The sequence below is a fragment of the Entelurus aequoreus genome, linkage group LG27 (assembly GCF_033978785.1).
Source record: "Entelurus aequoreus isolate RoL-2023_Sb linkage group LG27, RoL_Eaeq_v1.1, whole genome shotgun sequence".
NCBI classification, from domain to species: Eukaryota; Metazoa; Chordata; class Actinopteri; order Syngnathiformes; family Syngnathidae; genus Entelurus; species Entelurus aequoreus.
Window position 1 is genome coordinate 39,827,308 of NC_084757.1, and position 20,523 is coordinate 39,847,830.

Here is a 20,523-nt window from a genome sequence, read left to right on the forward strand (position 1 = left end):
AGCACTTTCAGTCAACTGTTAGCACTTTCAGTCAACTGTTAGCACTTTCAGTCAACTCTTAGCACTTTCAGTCAACTGTTAGCACTTTCAGTCAACTCTTAGCACTTTCAGTCAACTGTTAGCACTTTCAGTCAACTCTTAGCACTTTCAGTCAACTGTTAGCACTTTCAGTCAACTCTTAGCACTTTCAGTCAACTCTTAGCACTTTCAGTCAACTGTTAGCACTTTCAGTCAACTGTTAGCACTTTCAGTCAACTCTTAGCACTTTCAGTCAACTGTTAGCACTTTCAGTCAACTGTTAGCACTTTCAGTCAACTGTTAGCACTTTCAGTCAACTGTTAGCACTTTCAGTCAACTGTTAGCACTTTCAGTCAACTGTTAGCACTTTCAGTCAACTGTTAGCACTTTCAGTCAACTCTTAGCACTTTCAGTCAACTCTTAGTACTTTCAATTCAACTTATAGCACTTTGAAGTCAGCTGCTAGCTCTTTAAGTCAACTCTTAGTACTTTCAGTCAACTCTTAGTACTTTCAATTCAACTTATAGCACTTTGAAGTCAGCTGCTAGCTCTTTAAGTCAACTCTTAGTACTTTCAGTCAACTCTTAGCACTTTCAGTCAACTGTTAGTACTTTCAGTCAACTCTTAGCACTTTCAGTCAACTGTTAGCACTTTCAGTCAACTGTTAGTACTTTCAGTCAACTGTTAGTACTTTCAGTCAACTCTTAGCACTTTCAGTCAACTGTTAGCACTTTCAGTCATCTGTTAGCACTTTCAGTCAACTGTTAGCACTTTCAGTCAACTCTTAGCACTTTCAGTCAACTGTTAGCACTTTCAGTCAACTGTTAGCACTTTCAGTCAACTGTTAGCACTTTCAGTCAACTCTTAGCACTTTCAGTCAACTGTTAGCACTTTCAGTCAACTCTTAGCACTTTCAGTCAACTGTTAGCACTTTCAGTCAACTCTTAGCACTTTCAGTCAACTGTTAGCACTTTCAGTCAACTCTTAGCACTTTCAGTCAACTGTTAGCACTTTCAGTCAACTCTTAGCACTTTCAGTCAACTCTTAGCACTTTCAGTCAACTGTTAGCACTTTCAGTCAACTGTTAGCACTTTCAGTCAACTCTTAGCACTTTCAGTCAACTGTTAGCACTTTCAGTCAACTGTTAGCACTTTCAGTCAACTGTTAGCACTTTCAGTCAACTGTTAGCACTTTCAGTCAACTGTTAGCACTTTCAGTCAACTGTTAGCACTTTCAGTCAACTGTTAGCACTTTCAGTCAACTCTTAGCACTTTCAGTCAACTCTTAGTACTTTCAATTCAACTTATAGCACTTTGAAGTCAGCTGCTAGCTCTTTAAGTCAACTCTTAGTACTTTCAGTCAACTCTTAGTACTTTCAATTCAACTTATAGCACTTTGAAGTCAGCTGCTAGCTCTTTAAGTCAACTCTTAGTACTTTCAGTCAACTCTTAGCACTTTCAGTCAACTGTTAGTACTTTCAGTCAACTCTTAGCACTTTCAGTCAACTGTTAGCACTTTCAGTCAACTGTTAGTACTTTCAGTCAACTGTTAGTACTTTCAGTCAACTCTTAGCACTTTCAGTCAACTGTTAGCACTTTCAGTCAACTGTTAGCACTTTCAGTCAACTGTTAGCACTTTCAGTCAACTCTTAGCACTTTCAGTCAACTGTTAGTACTTTCAGTCAACTGTTAGCTCTTTCAGTCAACTGTTAGTACTTTCAGTCAACGGATAGCCCTTTTAAGTCAACTGTTGGCACTTTTGAGTCAACTGTTGGAACATTAGGTCAATTATTAGCACTTTTAAGTCAATTATTAGCATTTTAAGTCAACTGTTGGCACTTAAAGTCAACTGTTTACATTTTAAGTCAACTGTTGCATTTTAAGTCAACTGTTGGCACTTAAAGTCAACTGTTGCATTTTAAGTCAACTATTAACACTTAACATGAACTGTTAGCACTTTTAATTCAACTGTTAGCACTTTAGGTCAACTGTTGGCACTTTAAGTCAACTGATAGCACTTTTAAGTCAATTGTTAACACGTTAGGTCAATTGTTAACATTTTTAAGTCAACTGTTAGCATTTAAAGTAAACTCTTAGCACTTTAAGTCAACTGTTAGCACTTGTAGTCAACTGTAATCACTTTTCGGTCAACTGTTGGCACTTTTAAGTCATCTGTTAGCACTTTAAGTCAACTGTTGGTATTTTTAAGTCAACTGTTAGGACTTTACATCAACTGGTGGCTCTTTTAAGGCAAGTGTTAGCACTTTTAAGTCAGCTGTTAGGACTTTACATCAACTTTTAGCACTTTAAGTCAACTGGTTAACACTTTCAGTCAACCATTAGCACTTTTAAGTAAACTTTTAGCACTTTAGGTCAACTGTTGGCACTTTAAGTCAACTGTTAGCACTTTTAAGTCATCTGTTGGCACTTTAAGTCAACTGTTGGTATTTTTAAGTCAACTGTTAGGACTTTACGTCAACTGTTAGCACTTGTAGTCAACTGTAAGCACTTTTAGGTAAACTGTTAGCACTTTAAGTCATCTGTTAGCACTTTAAAAGTCATCTGTTAGCACTTTAAGTCATCTGTTGGTATTTTTAAGTCAACTGTTAGGACTTTACATCAACTGGTGGCTCTTTTAAGGCAAGTGTTAGCACTTTTAAGTCAGCTGTTAGGACTTTACATCAACTGTTAGCACATTAAGTCAACTGGTTAACACTTTCAGTCAACCATTAGCACTTTTAAGTAAACTTTTAGCACTTTAGGTCAACTGTTGGCACTTTAAGTCAACTGTTAGCACTTTTAAGTCATCTGTTGGCACTTTAAGTCAACTGTTAGGACTTTACATCAACTGGTAGCACTTTTAAGGCAAGTGTTATCACTTTTAAGTCAGCTGTTAGGACTTTACGTCAACTGTTAGCACTTGTAGTCAACTGTAAGCACTTTTAGGTAAACTGTTAGCACTTTAAGTCATCTGTTAGCACTTTAAAAGTCATCTGTTAGCACTTTAAGTCATCTGTTGGTATTTTTAAGTCAACTGTTAGGACTTTACGTCAACTTTTAGCACTTGTAGTCAACTGTAAGCACTTTTAGGTAAACTGTTAGCATTTTAAGTCAACTGTTAGCACTTTAAGTCATCTGTTAGCACTTTAAGTCATCTGTTGGTATTTTTAAGTCAACTGTTAGGACTTTAAGTCAACTGTTAGCATTTTAAGTCATCTGTTAGCACTTTAAGTCATCTGTTGGTATTTTTAAGTCAACTGTTAGGACTTTAAGTCAACTGTTAGCACTTTAAGTCATCTGTTAGCACTTTAAGTCATCTGTTGGTATTTTTAAGTCAACTGTTAGGACTTTACGTCAACTGTTAGCACTTTTAAGGCAAGTGTTAGCACTTTTAAGTCAGCTGTTAGGACTTTACGTCAACTGTTAGCACATTAAGTCAACTGTTAGCACATTAAGTCAACTGTAAGCACTTTAAGTCAACTGTTGGCTGTATGCGAAGACTGGAGCGGGTGTACCTAATGAAGTGGCTGCTGTGTACTCATGAAGGCGTGTCGACCTTTCCCCCAGCGACGACGAGGCGTTCAGCGTGAAAAAACCGGTCGGACAGGAGTCGGCTGACGAGGCTGGACAGGCTCAGACAAAAACCGCAGAGACACACCCAAAGCTTCACCTTGTTGTGCTGCCTTCTTGCATTGAGTTCATCTGAACTGGCTCCAAAACTTCACTCAGTCAGTCTGGACTTTCAGTGGACACAAACACCTAAAACATACTTTGCTAGATATTTACTTAGTCTGGACTCTCAGTGGACACAAACACCTAAAACAGACTTTGCTAGATATTTACTTAGTCTGGACTCTCAGTGGACACAAACACCTAAAACATACTTTGCTAGATATTTACTTAGTCTGGACTTTCAGTGGACACAAACACCTAAAACATACTTTGCTAGATATTTACTTAGTCTGGACTTTCAGTGGACACAAACACCTAAAACATACTTTGCTAGATATTTACTTAGTCTGGACTTTCAGTGGACACAAACACCTAAAACAGACTTTGCTAGATATTTACTTAGTCTGGACTTTCAGTGGACACAAACACCTAAAACATACTTTGCTAGATATTTACTTAGTCTGGACTTTCAGTGGACACAAACACCTGAAGCAGACTTTGCTAGATATTTACTTAGTCTGGACTTTCAGTGGACACAAACACCTAAAACATACTTTGCTAGATATTTACTTAGTCTGGACTTTCAGTGGACACAAACACCTAAAACATACTTTGCTAGATATTTACTTAGTCTGGACTCTCGGTGGACACAAACACCTAAAACATACTTTGGTAGATATTTACTTAGTCTGGACTCTCGGTGGACACAAACACCTAAAACATACTTTGCTAGATATTTACTTAGTCTGGACTCTCAGTGGACACAAACACCTAAAACATACTTTGCTAGATATTTACTTAGTCTGGACTCTCGGTGGACACAAACACCTAAAACAGACTTTGCTAGATATTTACTTAGTCTGGACTTTCAGTGGACACAAACACCTAAAACATACTTTGCTAGATATTTACTTAGTCTGGACTCTCAGTGGACACAAACACCTGAAGCAGACTTTGCTAGATATTTACTTAGTCTGGACTTTCAGTGGACACAAACACCTAAAACATACTTTGCTAGATATTTACTTAGTCTGGACTTTCAGTGGACACAAACACCTAAAACATACTTTGCTAGATATTTACTTAGTCTGGACTCTCGGTGGACACAAACACCTAAAACATACTTTGCTAGATATTTACTTAATCTGGACTTTCAGTGGACACAAACACCTAAAACATACTTTGCTAGATATTTACTTAATCTGGACTTTCAGTGGACACAAACACCTAAAACATACTTTGGTAGATATTTACTTAGTCTGGACTCTCGGTGGACACAAACACCTGAAGCAGACTTTGCTAGATATTTACTTAGTCTGGACTTTCAGTGGACACAAACACCTAAAACATACTTTGCTAGATATTTACTTAGTCTGGACTCTCAGTGGACACAAACACCTAAAACATACTTTGCTAGATATTTACTTAGTCTGGACTCTCGGTGGACACAAACACCTAAAACATACTTTGCTAGATATTTACTTAGTCTGGACTCTCGGTGGACACAAACACCTAAAACATACTTTGCTAGATATTTACTTAGTCTGGACTCTCGGTGGACACAAACACCTGAAGCAGACTTTGCTAGATATTTACTTAGTCTGGACTTTCAGTGGACACAAACACCTAAAACATACTTTGCTAGATATTTACTTAGTCTGGACTCTCGGTGGACACAAACACCTGAAGCAGACTTTGCTAGATATTTACAAGGAGACACTTGAGGCACAGTTCCTTTAAGACCAGGCCAGGTTCTTCAAGACAAGTTGGGGCGTCTTGATAGTTCCAATATTTGATTTGTTTTCATATCCAGTGAGGAACTGTAGCCACGGTATCCTTTGGGCCGCTGTTGGAGGGGCGGAGCCTGCTGGTATTTAGACTCGTAACACCTCCCTCCATTAAATGGACCGGATCAAGTCTCGTAAAATCCGTTATTTGTGCTTCTCCTGCACCGCCACCTTTTGGTATGTTGAGGTTTTGCTGGATGAAACCATCTCACCGGTCTTGCTGTTGAGTAATGCATAGGCGTTCCTCTTCAGGGACACACCTCCTGCTTCTTGGGGGGTCTGCCCACTTCCCCTGGATGATCCTTTGACCACCAGGATTCTCTCAGCTCCTGAAATCCTTCCTGGCTGCAGGGAAGTTTGGATCCCCTTTGGCACCTTGATTGACCCTGCAGGGACATTGCCTTCTACGACCATCATGGCCTGCACGCCAGATCTTCCTCCGATGGTCCGAACCTTGGGGTTCTCCACCAGCACCATGCTAGGGTTCTGTGTCGGCCCGCCGGACACCATCGTCCGGCCCTGCACTATCATGCCTTGTGCGGCATTCTGGACCTTGGCGTTTTCCACCAGCACCATGCCAGGGTTCTGTGTCGGCCCGCCGGACACCATCGTCCGGCCCTGCACTATCATGCCTTGTGCGGCATTCTGGACCTCGGCGTTTTCCACCAGCACCATGCCAGGGTTCTGTGTCGGCCCGCCGGACACCATTGCCCGCCCCTGCACAAGCACTCCTTGTGCGGGTGCGGCCAGCATCATGCCCTGGAGGTTGGTAGCTGGGGCCTCAGCCAGCAGCAGGGTGTTCTGGACTTGTGGCTGGACTACATACTGCATGGGTTGCAGCACAGGGGAAGTGGCGGTGTAGTAAAGAGGCTGCTGCTGCTGCTGGAGCAGGACCACCTGGCCCTGATTCCCCACCCGTTCCACCTCTGTGGACATTGTATGGTTCTTCCGCACATAAGAGTGATCCGTGTCCCGCATCACCGTGTGGTCTACTGGTGGCAGCTTGAGGGGCTCAGGCAGGCGTTTGCTCACAACTTTTGTCGGGGAGGTGCTGGGCAGGGGAGTGACCTGTTGGATTTTCTTGCCAGCGGACAACTCTGCCAGGGTCTTGAACTTCAGCCCAAGGTCATCCAGGAACTGCAAGTCGTTGCTGAACTCCAGGAGGCTGCAGCAGTCCAGTGAGCCGGTGGAGGAACCTTGACCCTCATAGTTGTATTTCAAGACAGCATCTGCCACCGCCAGGTTCTTTCCTCCATGCTGCGACTTCTGTTAAAAGGAGACAAAATGGTGAACGGACTCCTTGGATTGAAGTATTCAGCTTTAGGGGTGGGGGTCAATCATTGTGCAATGGAATCTGCTGAAAATAATGGAAAGCACCACTTGACATAGCAACTGACACTGTGGTCAAAGTTGGAATAGCCCCAAAACACATTTTAAGATATTTAACACTCTACTGCCATCTGGCAACTAAATTGTATGGCGCACCCCCTAATTTGGCACGTTTCATGTGTCAGGTGAACCACGACGGAAAATGGCCATTTGAATCTCTTTCCTACTGTAGATACAACACACGTGTATAATTGCCATAGGGCCTGCTGCAGCGTCTTCAATTTGGCCCGCGCGAAGTCAACAAAGCACGGCACCGTGCTGCCACATGACTCTACATATTTGCTGCCATCTGGTGGACAATGTGAGTAAATCAGGTCATTCACCCTTGACAGTGCTTTGAAAGAATAGCACAGCATTTACTTATAGCAGTGGTCCCCGACCACCCAGCCGCGGCCCGGTACCGGTCCGTGGATCGATTGGTACCGGGCCGCACAAGAAATAAAAAAATTAAAAAAAATTAAAAAAATACAAATAAAACATTTTTTAATTTTTATTTTATTAACACGCGAAGTCCCAGAGAAGGGTCAATTGACATTTTTACCTAGAAAACACACAAGAGGGTCATTTGACCCCTAGTCCCCCCTGTGGACACTCCTTTTGTTATGAAAATGTGGCTGTTAGTGGCACACGGCAGGGGGCCACTTGAGCCTGTGTGGGGGAGGGGACCTTACAGCTCAAGCTTTAGTTCTGAGGTAGGTTGTGTGTGTTTTTGCAAGGATCAACAGAATGAAGGGATCAACACTCTGACATTTATTGTTAAAAAAAATACAAAACAAAACATATTTACAAAGAATGAAAAAGCAACTGTTTTCCCAGTTTTGGTGTGGAGGGTTGTTGCAGAAGCAATTGTTATTTTTGTGTGCCAAAAATAGTTTAAAAAAAAAAATTTACAAAGAAAAAAGCATATTTACAAAGAATGAAAAACCATGTCCATGTAAACGTGACTGACATACATTTGAGCAGTCACTCACAATCCTGGCACTGCCATTGCTCCTTTCGGCATTTCCCACATGTATAATTTTTCTGTCTACCTAGACAAACTGCCCCTAACAGCCTCATTACCATAACAAAATGAGTGATTAGTGTATTCGGGAAAAGCGTCGGGCCAAATGACCCCTCTCTGGGTCTTCTAGGTAGACAGAAAAATGCTGGGACTTCTAGTGTTAAATCAACATAAAAAACACAAGATACACTTACAATTAGTGCACCAAGCCAAAAAACCTCCCTCCCCCATTTACACTCATTCACACAAAAGGGTTGTTTCTTTCTGTTATTAATATTTCTGCTTCCTACATTATATATCAATATATATCAATACAGTCTGCAAGGGATACAGTCCGTAAGCACACATGATTGTATTTTTTTATGACAAAAAAAAAATAAAATAAAAAATATTTTTTTTATTGACAACCAAATGTAAGAAACAAATAGATTTAGTAGTATTTTAATAACACACATTATACATCGCCAGCGTTTGACGCAGCGTAATCTTAACCCAAACTATTTGGAATTCAAACAGCTGAAAGTTTGAGGTGCATTTTTCATGAAAACACTCTCCAAAAGTCAAACTCACCCTCCAAAAGTCAAACTCACCCTCCAAAAGTCAAACTCACTCTCCAAAAGTCAAACTCACTCTCCAAAAGTCAAACTCACTCTCCAAAAGTCAAACTCACCCTCCAAAAGTCAAACTCACTCTCCAAAAGTCAAACTCACTCTCCAAAAGTCAAACTCACTCTCCAAAAGTCAAACTCACCCTCCAAAAGTCAAACTCACTCTCCAAAAGTCAAACTCACCCTCCAAAAGTCAAACTCACTCTCCAAAAGTCAAACTCACCCTCCAAAAGTCAAACTCACTCTCCAAAAGTCAAACTCACTCTCCAAAAGTCAAATTCACCCTCCAAAAGTCAAACTCACTCTCCAAAAGTCAAACTCACCCTCCAAAAGTCAAACTCAACCTCCAAAAGTCCAACTCACCCTCCAAAAGTCAAACTCAGCCTCCAAAAGTCCAACTCACCCTCCAAAAGTCAAACTCACCCTCCAAAAGTCAAACTCAGCCTCCAAAAGTCAAACTCACCCTCCAAAAGTCAAACTCACCCTCCAAAAGTCAAACTCAACCTCCAAAAGTCCAACTCACCCTCCAAAAGTCAAACTCAGCCTCCAAAAGTCCAACTCACCCTCCAAAAGTCAAACTCACCCTCCAAAAGTCAAACTCAGCCTCCAAAAGTCAAACTCACCCTCCAAAAGTCCAACTCACCCTCCAAAAGTCAAACTCACCCTCCAAAAGTCAAACTCACCCTCCAAAAGTCAAACTCAACCTCCAAAAGTCCAACTCACCCTCCAAAAGTCAAACTCAGCCTCCAAAAGTCCAACTCACCCTCCAAAAGTCAAACTCACCCTCCAAAAGTCAAACTCAGCCTCCAAAAGTCAAACTCACCCTCCAAAAGTCAAACTCACCCTCCAAAAGTCAAACTCAACCTCCAAAAGTCCAACTCACCCTCCAAAAGTCAAACTCACCCTCCAAAAGTCAAACTCACCCTCCAAAAGTCAAACTCAGCCTCCAAAAGTCAAACTCACCCTCCAAAAGTCCAACTCACCCTCCAGAAGTCCAACTCACCCTCCAAAAGTCAAACTCAGCCTCCAAAAGTCAAACTCTATGAGACCAATGAGAGCACCGATGATAATATTCACTGAAAAATAAAATAAAATAAAATGTTAAAATAATTTTTGCATTACATTTTTTTTTAAATTCCGAACTATAAGCTACTACTTTTAACTTTTTAAAACGGTGTGGCTAATTTATAGATTTTTCTTTGCTGATAATAATACAATAATAATAATACAATAATGCAAATAATTGTATTAAAAAAACACTGACATTATTGTTTATGGTATGGCGCCATCTTTTGGATGGGTTTGCTCACTGCAGGTCCTGCGATGTCCTTCCATTTATCGACAGTCTCTTTTGTTTTTTTTCCAACTGGAGTGCTGTTCAATCTTCGAGCCGTCCATAGCGTTTCTACTCGTATGGATCCTTCATTCAACGTTTGTAAGTTTTGCAATATAACTAAAACTATTCTTACTTGCTAAATGTATGTAGGGAGTGTTTTCATGCATATTTGTACGTGCTATCCTAATGTAATCAACCTTGTTAGCATTAGTTAATATGCTAACACATTTACCAGTGTGTGTGTTAGTATTATTAACTTAAAACGACATTCTTTTTGTATTGTTTCACTTTCACAAATTCCTCAGTAAATCCACCAAAACGTCAGCGTGGAGTTATTGAGTCTGTTTAGCTGATTGGAGAGCTAGCTTGAGTAGCTAGTGGCTCCATGACCATGACTGACGTTGTGTTTGATCAGCTGTTTTACTGCCGTGTTACAGATTGATTGATTGATTGATTGATTGAAACTTTTATTAGTAGATTGCACAGTGCAGTACCACTAAATGGTAACACCCGAATAAGTTTTTCAACTTCAGTCAGGGTCCACTTAAATTGATTCATGATACAGATATATACTATCATCATATTACAGTCATCACCCAAGTTCATCATCAGAGTATATACATTGAATTATTTACATTATTATTAGGTTTGGATCGTCAGAGAAATGGACATTGAAACAGTGTAGGACTGACTTGGTAGGATATGTACAGCAAGTAGTGGACATAGTGACTGTGACTTGGTAGGATATGTACAGCAAGTAGTGGACATAGTGACTGTGACTTGGTAGGATATGTACAGCAAGTAGTGGACATAGTGACTGTGACTTGGTAGGATATGTACAGCAAGTAGTGGACATAGTGACTGACTTGGTAGGATATGTACAGCAAGTAGTGGACATAGAGACTGTGACTTGGTAGGATATGTACAGCAAGTAGTGGACATAGAGACTGTGACTTGGTAGGATATGTACAGCAAGTAGTGGACATAGTGACTGTGACTTGGTAGGATATGTACAGCAAGTAGTGGACATAGTGACTGTGACTTGGTAGGATATGTACAGCAAGTAGTGGACATAGAGACTGTGACTTGGTAGGATATGTACAGCAAGTAGTGGACATAGTGACTGTCACTTGGTAGGATATGTACAGCAAGTAGTGGACATAGAGACTGTGACTTGGTAGGATATGTACAGCAAGTAGTGGACATAGTGACTGTGACTTGGTAGGATATGTACAGCAAGTAGTGGACATAGTGACTGTGACTTGGTAGGATATGTACAGCAAGTAGTGGACATAGAGACTGTGACTTGGTAGGATATGTACAGCAAGTAGTGGACATAGTGACTGTGACTTGGTAGGATATGTACAGCAAGTAGTGGACATAGTGACTGTGACTTGGTAGGATATGTACAGCAAGTAGTGGACATAGTGACTGTGACTTGGTAGGATATGTACAGCAAGTAGTGGACATAGTGACTGTGACTTGGTAGGATATGTACAGCAAGTAGTGGACATAGTGACTGTGACTTGGTAGGATATGTACAGCAAGTAGTGGACATAGTGACTGTGACTTGGTAGGATATGTACAGCAAGTAGTGGACATAGTGACTGTGACTTGGTAGGATATGTACAGCAAGTAGTGGACATAGTGACTGTGACTTGGTAGGATATGTACAGCAAGTAGTGGACATAGTGACTGTGACTTGGTAGGATATGTACAGCAAGTAGTGGACATAGTGACTGTGACTTGGTAGGATATGTACAGCAAGTAGTGGACATAGTGACTGTGACTTGGTAGGATATGTACAGCAAGTAGTGGACATAGTGACTGTGACTTGGTAGGATATGTACAGCAAGTAGTGGACATAGTGACTGTGACTTGGTAGGATATGTACAGCAAGTAGTGGACATAGTGAGAGAGATCAGAAAGCATAAGAACAAGTATATACATTTGATTATTTACATTTGATTATTTACAATCCGAGGAGGTAGGATGTGGAAGGGAGGGTGTTAGTTTAGGGTTGAAGTAGCCTGGAGGTGTTCTTTTAGTGCGGTTAAATATGTAAATAAACATTCACAGAATATTTCTGTGTAAATAACTCATTTCACAACTGCGGCTTATAGTCCGGTGCGGCTTATACATGAAAACGTTTCCCCCTCTAAATGGTGAGTGCGGTTTATATACTCTATAGTCAGGAAAATATGGTACATTATTATAAACAGGGGTGTCTCCATAACATTTTTTCACTTCTGATACAACACTGATGTTGGAGCCTCGTATGTTGGCCGATACGGATAGTACTCCAATACGATATCCGCACGAATCATATTAAATACTTATTTTGTAGTGTGTAATGCAATTTTGTTGACTTAATACTGTTTGTCTTAGTTGTCGTCAACAACAGTTTCTTTTTCTTTTTTTCAAGTAGCAATGATAGTCACACACACACTAGGTGTGGCGAAATTATTCTCTGCATTTGACCCATCACCCTTGATCACCCCCTGGGAGGTGAGGGGAGCAGTGAGCAGCAGCGCTGGCCGCGCCCGGGAATCATTTTTGGTGATTTAACCCCCAATTCCATCCCTTGATGCTGAGTGCCAAGCACGGCTCCCATTTTTGTAGTCTTTGGTATGACTCGGCCGGTCATATTTTCCCCCTGACCTAATTAAGACAACCAATCCAAACAAATGTGCGTTGACCACATCATGACAAAATTAACTGACATTTTGTCGACAAATAATAACGAGACGAAAATGACGACAGGAACCAAATCTAATATTGATATTTTGTCTTGTAGGTGGGCGGGACAAGTTGGGAATATATCCAATCACAGCTCTTTAATGCGAGAGGGGTCAGTGGTTAGTTACAAATCTTTGTAATGTGTGGATTCAGTAAATCTTTTCCAAAAATGTGTGAATTCAGCAAGTTCCACATGGTGAGAAAGTGAAGAGGACACATTGTATTTGTGGCGCCATCAGCAGGCCGCTCGTGACATTGACACAACTGTGAGTTAAAGTTTTTGCTGCTTCCAGTTCTCCCGCGCTCATACACAAAATGATGGTGACTCACAACACACATACGTTGCCAGAGACACGGCATTAAAACACTGAAAAAGTGCCCGAAAGATTTTTATTGGCAAAAAATGACAACTTTTGCTTTGCAGGTCGTCCACATAAAGGTGCTTTCAAATACACTTCAAAGAGGCCTTATTTTTTTATACTTATATACTTATTAGTCCACTGCATTTAATGTCATTTTTGCTGACTAAAGTGACTCAAACTAAAGCAATTTAGATGATTAAAATTAGACTAAAACTCGTCAAAAGACTTGGACAATATTAAAAACTGCTGTCAAAATCAACACTGGTGTAATGTTAGAAAAAGGCACAATCATGTGAAATGGGTCAAATAACAATGATAGTCATATGATAGACTTATGCTGTCTTTAAATTGAAGTAACTGGATTTTGGACGCCACCTGGTGGCCACTATAATTGGGTTGAGCTCACGGCGCAGTAAGTTGAATGATGCGGACCTTGGAGACCTTGCATGTATGCAACTATAATTATTTGATGCTAGCCTAGCTTGTGTGCTATTGTGTGCTCAGCTGTTGTGTAGCTGCTTGCCCCTGGTAGCCTATATTGCCTGCCACGTTTACCTTTTGTAAATGACTTGACTAAAATATAAGGAACTGTTTAGCAGTTAACCGATTATCCAAGTAAACACTGCAAGAGTGCTTGAATTGGCGCTTATATCCAAGAGTTTAGACATTGGAGATTCCTAATTATAGATTGAAGATGTACAAAAACAAAATTTAAAAAATATGAAAATGGATTGAAAATACTAAAATGTTAGTATTTACAAATGCTATGGTAGCAAAAGTTCAACCCCTAAAGCATAACTTTAAATTGATGAAAATGACAGCGTTACACCTAACCCTAACCCTCTGGCTCCCTCGTGTGGCGATAATGTGGTACTGACCAATGCATGTTTTGTCAGCTTGACTTCGACTGTGCTGGTAATGTAATGTCATACCTGTGAAAGAAATATGGCAGAGCTGCTCATTCCTCACCTGCATGTAGTATTGGGCGAGGATGTGATCTGGCAGAGCGATGCTGTCATAGGTTTCTGCGGCTCTTTCTGCTCCGACTTCTCCGCCCTCAAACCTGGAGCCCAGGTTTTTCCACTTTTCCTGAGTCATGGCCCACAACCGTTTGTCATTCCTTCCCTCCAAAACGGAATCGAAAACGTCTTCGGACCAACCTCCCGAGAACATCTTTGCCGGCACGTAGGTCCGTGGCACTTTCTGCGACAGGCCCAAGTCAGACAAGTCAAGTCGAAGAAACTGAAACAACCGTCCTGCCAAATGATTTGGACTCACCGTGTTGTCCCCCTTGCCCTCGGTGCAGTAGTTGATCAGGTGGGAACTGCAATGAGACGATTGGTCTTGTATGGCCCGTGGTTTCCCAACACCATCCCCACATTGGCAGGAGAGCAGTAGCAGTGGAATGACTGGCAAGAAACAAAAACACCTCAGATGTTTTACACTATCAAAAAGGTTCTTCTGGAGTTTTGTTGCAGGACACACTCACGTAGAAAAAGCAGCGGGCCCAGGAGTAGCAGTCCAATGGCTGCGGGTCCAAGCTCTGCTCTTTTCCCGGGCTGACCGTGGGCTCCTCGTCTCCCACAAATCGCTCCGTCCTCGCAAGTACACACCTGGACCGTCACCTTCTGCGGTTGCAGACTGGCCTCCCCCTGCATGTCCTTCACCAGCAATACCACCTCATGTAAACCAGGCCACAGGGACTCCTGGGTCCTCAAGATGGCCGTAGTATCTGCACACAGCAACACACACAATGACGTTCATCATTTGGGGTTTAGCCCTAAGCTAAAAGTCCAAACTAGACGCCATCCCTTATCCGGTGTCCTCACCATTTAGATGTTCCACCTGCCATTTTCCTTTCGTGCGCTCTGGGATGATTTCAAAGGTAAAAGGAGCTCCGTTTGGGAAGTCGTCCTCGTCGACAGCGGTGACAAAAAAGTTATTGTTTGGAATGCACAGAGTCTCGATGGTATTAGTCAGGGTGGGAAAGTGGTCATTGAAATCTTCCACCTGGATGCCCACAGTGCCAGTGGCGGTGCTTAAGGGCATCTCTGTTTATGGAAAAAAAACATTTCTTATGAAAACACACCTCCTGTTCGTCCATGACATCAAGATCTGACGCATGATTATGTACCTTTCGAAATGCAGAGTACTTCGACGAAGTATGTGCCATTAACTAGGAAAGGAGACTCTCTGTCAGGCATCTTGTTCAATTTGATATCAGCAGTGTCTGGGTCGATGGTGAGCCAGTTGTCAGGGTCAGAACTTTTAATATATCTACAACGGAGCAAAAACAACCAGTCTGAAGTTGTGTTTGTATTTGGAAGTATGAACCATGCCTGTGTGTGTCCACTCACTTGACTTTCTCAGCTGGTTTTCCAGTGTCCTGGTCTATCGCTGGGTAGCGGGCAATGACTTTTTTAATGTTGTTGGAGTCTTCCTCAGACATGGGAATGTCTTTGACTTTGGGATCAAAACGTGGTCCTTCACGCTGATTCTTTACGCTGATTTTGACAGGATACGTTTTGTATGTTGTGCTTTCCGTAACTTTGCCAAAAAGTGTAGCCTTGTTCCTCACTGTAAGTCCAAGGTCCAGGGTTTTCACTTTTTCATAATCCACAGCCTGAGAAATATTACATCATTATTTTTCTTCTTCATGCTGTTGTCTCTTGCTTGTGTATTTTGGGATGACCTGCTAGCTTGTGTGGTGAGGTTTGGTGGCTAGATGGAGCTAAAACATTTTAGACAACGACAAGTCTCACCAAGCATACCTGATCAAGCATGAGGATGCCCTCGTTGGTATTTGGATCTGTCTTGATGCTGAAGTAGTTGGCCTCGTTGCCTTTGTCGATATCAAAGATGGCTTCCCAATTTTCCGTGCCCTTCAGGTCCAAGTCTTGTGCTTTGATTCTCATCACCTCCACACCGTGCGTGTTCTCCTCAATGCTGCCCTCATACTGCATGTCAAACACATGGGCAATGACAGCTTAGCATGTCTATGATGACATGACCAGAGACAAAACTTAGCTACGGACATGAGCAGTGACAGAACATAACTAGGGACACAAGCAGTGACAGATTTAACTAGGAATATGGCCGGTGAGAGAACTTAGTTAGGGACACAAGCAGTGACAGAACAACACATAACTAGGGACATGACCAGTGACAGAACTTAGCTAGGGACATGACAAGTGACATCACTTAACTAGAGACACGAACAGTGACAGAATAACACATAACTAGGGATCAAGGGTGATGGGTCAAATGCAGAGGCTACTTTCACCACACCTTGTGTGTGTGTGACAAACATTGGTACTTTTTACTTTTTAACTTTAATAACGAGTAACATAACTTGGCTAGGGACATGAGCAGTGACAGAACTTAGCTAGGGACACAAACAGTGACAGAACAACACATACCTAAGGACATAACCAGTGACAGAACTTAGATAGGGACACAAACAGTGACAGAACAACACATAGCTAAGGACATAACCAGTGACAGAACTTAGCTATGATCATGACTAGTGACAGAACAACACATAACTAGGGACATAACCAGTGACAGAACTTAGCTAGGATCATGACCAGTGACAGAACAACACATAGCTAGGGACATAACCAGTGACAGAACTTAGCTAGGGACATAACCAGTGACAGAACTTAGCTAGGATCATGACCAGTGACAGAACAACACATAGCTAGGGACATAACCAGTGACAGAACAACACATAGCTAGGGACATAAACAGTGACAGAACTTAGCTAGGGACATAACCAGTGACAGAACTTAGCTAGGGACATAACCAGTGACAGAACAACAAATAAATAGGGACATAAACAGTGACAGAACTTAGCTAGGGACATAACCAGTGACAGAACTTAGCTAGGGACATAACCAGTGACAGAACAACAAATAAATAGGGACATAAACAGTGACAGAACTTAGCTAGGATCATGACCAGTGACAGAACAACACATAGCTAGGGACATAACCAGTAACAGAACTTAGCTAGGATCATGACCAGTGACAGAACAACACATAGCTAGGGACATAACCAGTGACAGAACTTAGCTAGGGACATAACCAGTGACAGAACAACACATAAATAGGGACATGACCAGTGACAAAACAACACATAACTAGGGACATAACCAGTGACAGAACTTAGCTAGGATCATGACCAGTGACAGAACAACACATAGCTAGGGACATAACCAGTGACAGAACTTAGCTAGGATCATGACCAGTGACAGAACAACACATAGCTAGGGACATAACCAGTGACAGAACTTAGCTAGGATCATGACCAGTGACAGAACAACACATAGCTAGGGACATAACCAGTGACAGAACTTAGCTAGGATCATGACCAGTGAAAGAACAACACATAACTAGGGACATAACCAGTGACAGAACTTAGCTAGGGACATAACCAGTGACAGAACAACACATAAATAGGGACATAACCAGTGACAGAACTTAGCTAGGATCATGACCAGTGACAGAACAACACATAACTAGTGACAGAACTTAGCTAGGGACAGAACAACACATAACTAGTGACACATGAGCAATGACGGACGTTAACTCGTGATAAGAACAGTGACATTCGCAGGCTTGACAAAAAGCAAAGATCAACCAAAAGAATTATGAGAAAGGAAACTACCTTTTCTTTTTCTGTAGTTGGAGGGTTGTCATTGACATCTAGTACATTTATGGTCAAAGTACTGGTCCCAGTGAGTCCCTCAGGACTGCCATTGAGATCCTGAGCTTTCACCGTCAAGATGTACTGATCTTCTCTCTTAAAAACAAAAGCAAACCCTTTCAGAAATAAAAAGAAATGAGTCCAGTCTAAAGTCCCCTGCTTTGGGACTGGTCAGTACCTCTCTGTCCAGAGAAGGCTCCTGGACCAAGATGTTCCCATAGCGGTTCATGGCGAACATGCCATGAGGAGGTTCCTGCTTCACGATGGAGTAGACCAGCTGAGAGTTCATGTTTCCCGGCTCGTCAGCATCTGTTGCAGTGACAGTCGTGACGGGCGTTCCTGGAAAACAAAACAAGGTCATCCAACACATCTCCAAGTACGGCAAACCGCGCTCCCGTAGATGATTAATTTTGACAAAGTCAGACGGTGCTCACCTGGCACACTCAGTTCGTACACGTCCACCGGCTTCATGGCGTCAAACACCGGGGCGTTGTCGTTTTCATCCACCACCTGGACTTGGATTTTCATCTTTTCCTCTGCAAGGGTGCCGTTATCATACTTTGCGATGCCGAACAACTGCAATAACGTGTAAAGGACTTGGTTTTACTGGAACGCACCTGGAGAAAGGTACTTTGAAGGACTAGAAACAATTGATTGACTGAGTGACGTACAACTAAATATCAAGAAACCACTCACGTTGTAGATGTCTATGATCATAAACCACTCACGTTGTACATGTCTATGACCATAAACCACTCACGTTGTACATGTCTATGACCATAAACCACTCACGTTGTACATGTGTATGACTATAAACCACTCACGTTGTACATGTCTATGACAATAAACCACTCACGTTGTACATGTCTATGACCATAAACCACTCACGTTGTACATGTGTATGACTATAAACCACTCACGTTGTACATGTCTATGACAATAAACCACTCACGTTGTACATGTCTATGACCATAAACCACTCACGTTGTACATGTCTATGACTATAAACCACTCACGTTGTACATGTCTATGACTATAAACCACTCACGTTGTACATGTCTATGATCATAAACCACTCACGTTGTACATGTCTATGATCATAAACCACTCACGTTGTACATGTCTATGACCATAAACCACTCACGTTGTACATGTCTATGACTATAAACCACTCACGTTGTACATGTCTATGACTATAAACCACTCACGTTGTACATGTCTATGACTATAAACCACTCACGTTGTACATGTCTATGATCATAAACCACTCACGTTATACATGTCTATGACTATAAACCACTCACGTTGTATATGCCTATTTCCTCCCTGTCCAGCACTTTGGTGACTCGTATGATTCCAGTTTGGCGGTTGACCACGAAGACGTCCATTGGGTCCTCGTTGGCGCCCTCACCCTCCAGAGTGTAGGTAATTCTCTCATGATATTTATAATCGGATTGAATCTGAGGGAGAGTACAAACACAGAAACTGAGTTCTAAAGTGCCAAGTCAACTTTTAACATGGCTCAATAGCGTCCTCTGGTGGATGGAAGTGGGTAATGCTCTTCATAGCGCCCTCTGGTGGATGGAAGTGGGTAATGCTCTTCTTGACAGAGTGGACTCACCTTGGCGATGGACTCCTCACTCGTGTAGTCGTGATTTTCAGTCAGCGGCCTCGGAGGGGTGGCCCATTCTCTCTTCTGGCGGACCGGGCTGGTACCGGAGTGGGCCATCAGCACACACACACTCTGCAAGTGGATCACAATCATCTTTCAGCACACACACACTCTGCAAGTGGATCACAATCATCTTTCAGCACACACACACTCTGCAAGTGGATCACAATCATCTTTCAGCACACACACACTCTGCAAGTGGATCACAATCATCTTTCAGCACACACACACTCTGCAAGTGGATCACAATCATCTTTCAGCACACACACACTCTGCAAGTGGATCACAATCATCTTTCAGCACACACACACTCTGCAAGTGGATCACAATCATCTTTCAGCACACACACACTCTGCAAGTGGATCACAATCATCTTTCAGGCTTCAAGTCATTCAACATTTACATCACCTCGGACTCCTAAATAAGACAACTAAATACAGTATATATATTTATATATAGAGAGAGATCTATATATATATATATATATATATATATATATATATATATATATATATATATATATATATATATATATATATATATATATATAAAAAAATAAAATATATACATATATATATATATATATACACATGTATCTATACATACATATACATATATACATATACACGTATACACACATATATATACACATATTTACACACATACATATATACACATTTATACAAACATTTATTCACGCATGTATACACACACACACATGCAAATATATACACACACATGCAAATACACACGCAAATACACACGCACACACACACACACATTTTTTTGTTTTGACACTGAATTTATGTAACTGATTTGTTTGCTTTTGAATTTCGTGAACTGATTTTTTAAACATCAAATTTTGCTGACAAAAACGTGTGAGCAAAATGCGTGCTTAAAAATGTGTTTTTTTAAAATGGTGTTTTAAAATTCCGCGTGTAAAAATTCAGTGCAGAAAAATTCGGTACTAAAAAAAAATCAGCGTAAAAATAAAATCATTGTATAAAAATTCAGTGTAAATAATGTAGTAGAGAAATGTTGGACTGTAGACTGAAGTGAAAATCATTTGTTCTTTTAAATACCGTTTTTTTAAGACTCAGTTTGTTAAAATTCCCTGTTCAAAAAATTTCAGCGTAAAAAAATTCAGTGCAGAAATGTTTGTTGCTTTAAAACGCAAAACCCACTTCCGGTAAATTTAGACTGTTTTTTTTACACAACATTTTTTACTCTGA

General features: G+C 41.3%; 1 protein-coding gene across 1 annotated transcript; it reads right to left on the reverse strand.

Moving 5' to 3' along the window:
* Positions 1-5,414: 5,414 nt before the first annotated feature.
* Positions 5,415-19,384, reverse strand: LOC133644388 (desmoglein-2.1-like). The gene is made up of 13 exons (XM_062038807.1): positions 19,241-19,384; positions 18,924-19,079; positions 18,054-18,195; positions 17,798-17,958; positions 17,581-17,715; positions 15,684-15,869; positions 15,270-15,535; positions 15,047-15,189; positions 14,742-14,963; positions 14,402-14,644; positions 14,191-14,321; positions 13,882-14,115; positions 5,415-6,742 (listed from the first exon to the last, which is right to left on the reverse strand). Exons 1-13 carry the CDS (start codon positions 19,382-19,384, stop codon positions 5,621-5,623), a joined length of 3,285 nt encoding a protein of 1,094 aa, XP_061894791.1. The 3' UTR covers positions 5,415-5,620.
* Between the last annotated feature and the right edge of the window lie 1,139 nt (positions 19,385-20,523).

What these genes read in the sequence shown, in the direction of transcription:
- LOC133644388 (XM_062038807.1), bottom strand. Translation starts at nt 19,384, where the DNA reads ATGATTGTGATCCACTTGCAGAGTGTGTGTGTGCTGATGGCCCACTCC. An exon ending in GTACGAACTGAGTGTGCCAG is followed by an intron (nt 17,959 to 18,053) that starts GTGAGCACCGTC and finishes TTTGTTTTCCAG; the next exon opens with GAACGCCCGTCACGACTGTC. An exon ending in GGGCCCGCTGCTTTTTCTAC is followed by an intron (nt 14,322 to 14,401) that starts GTGAGTGTGTCC and finishes GTTTCTTGCCAG; the next exon opens with TCATTCCACTGCTACTGCTC.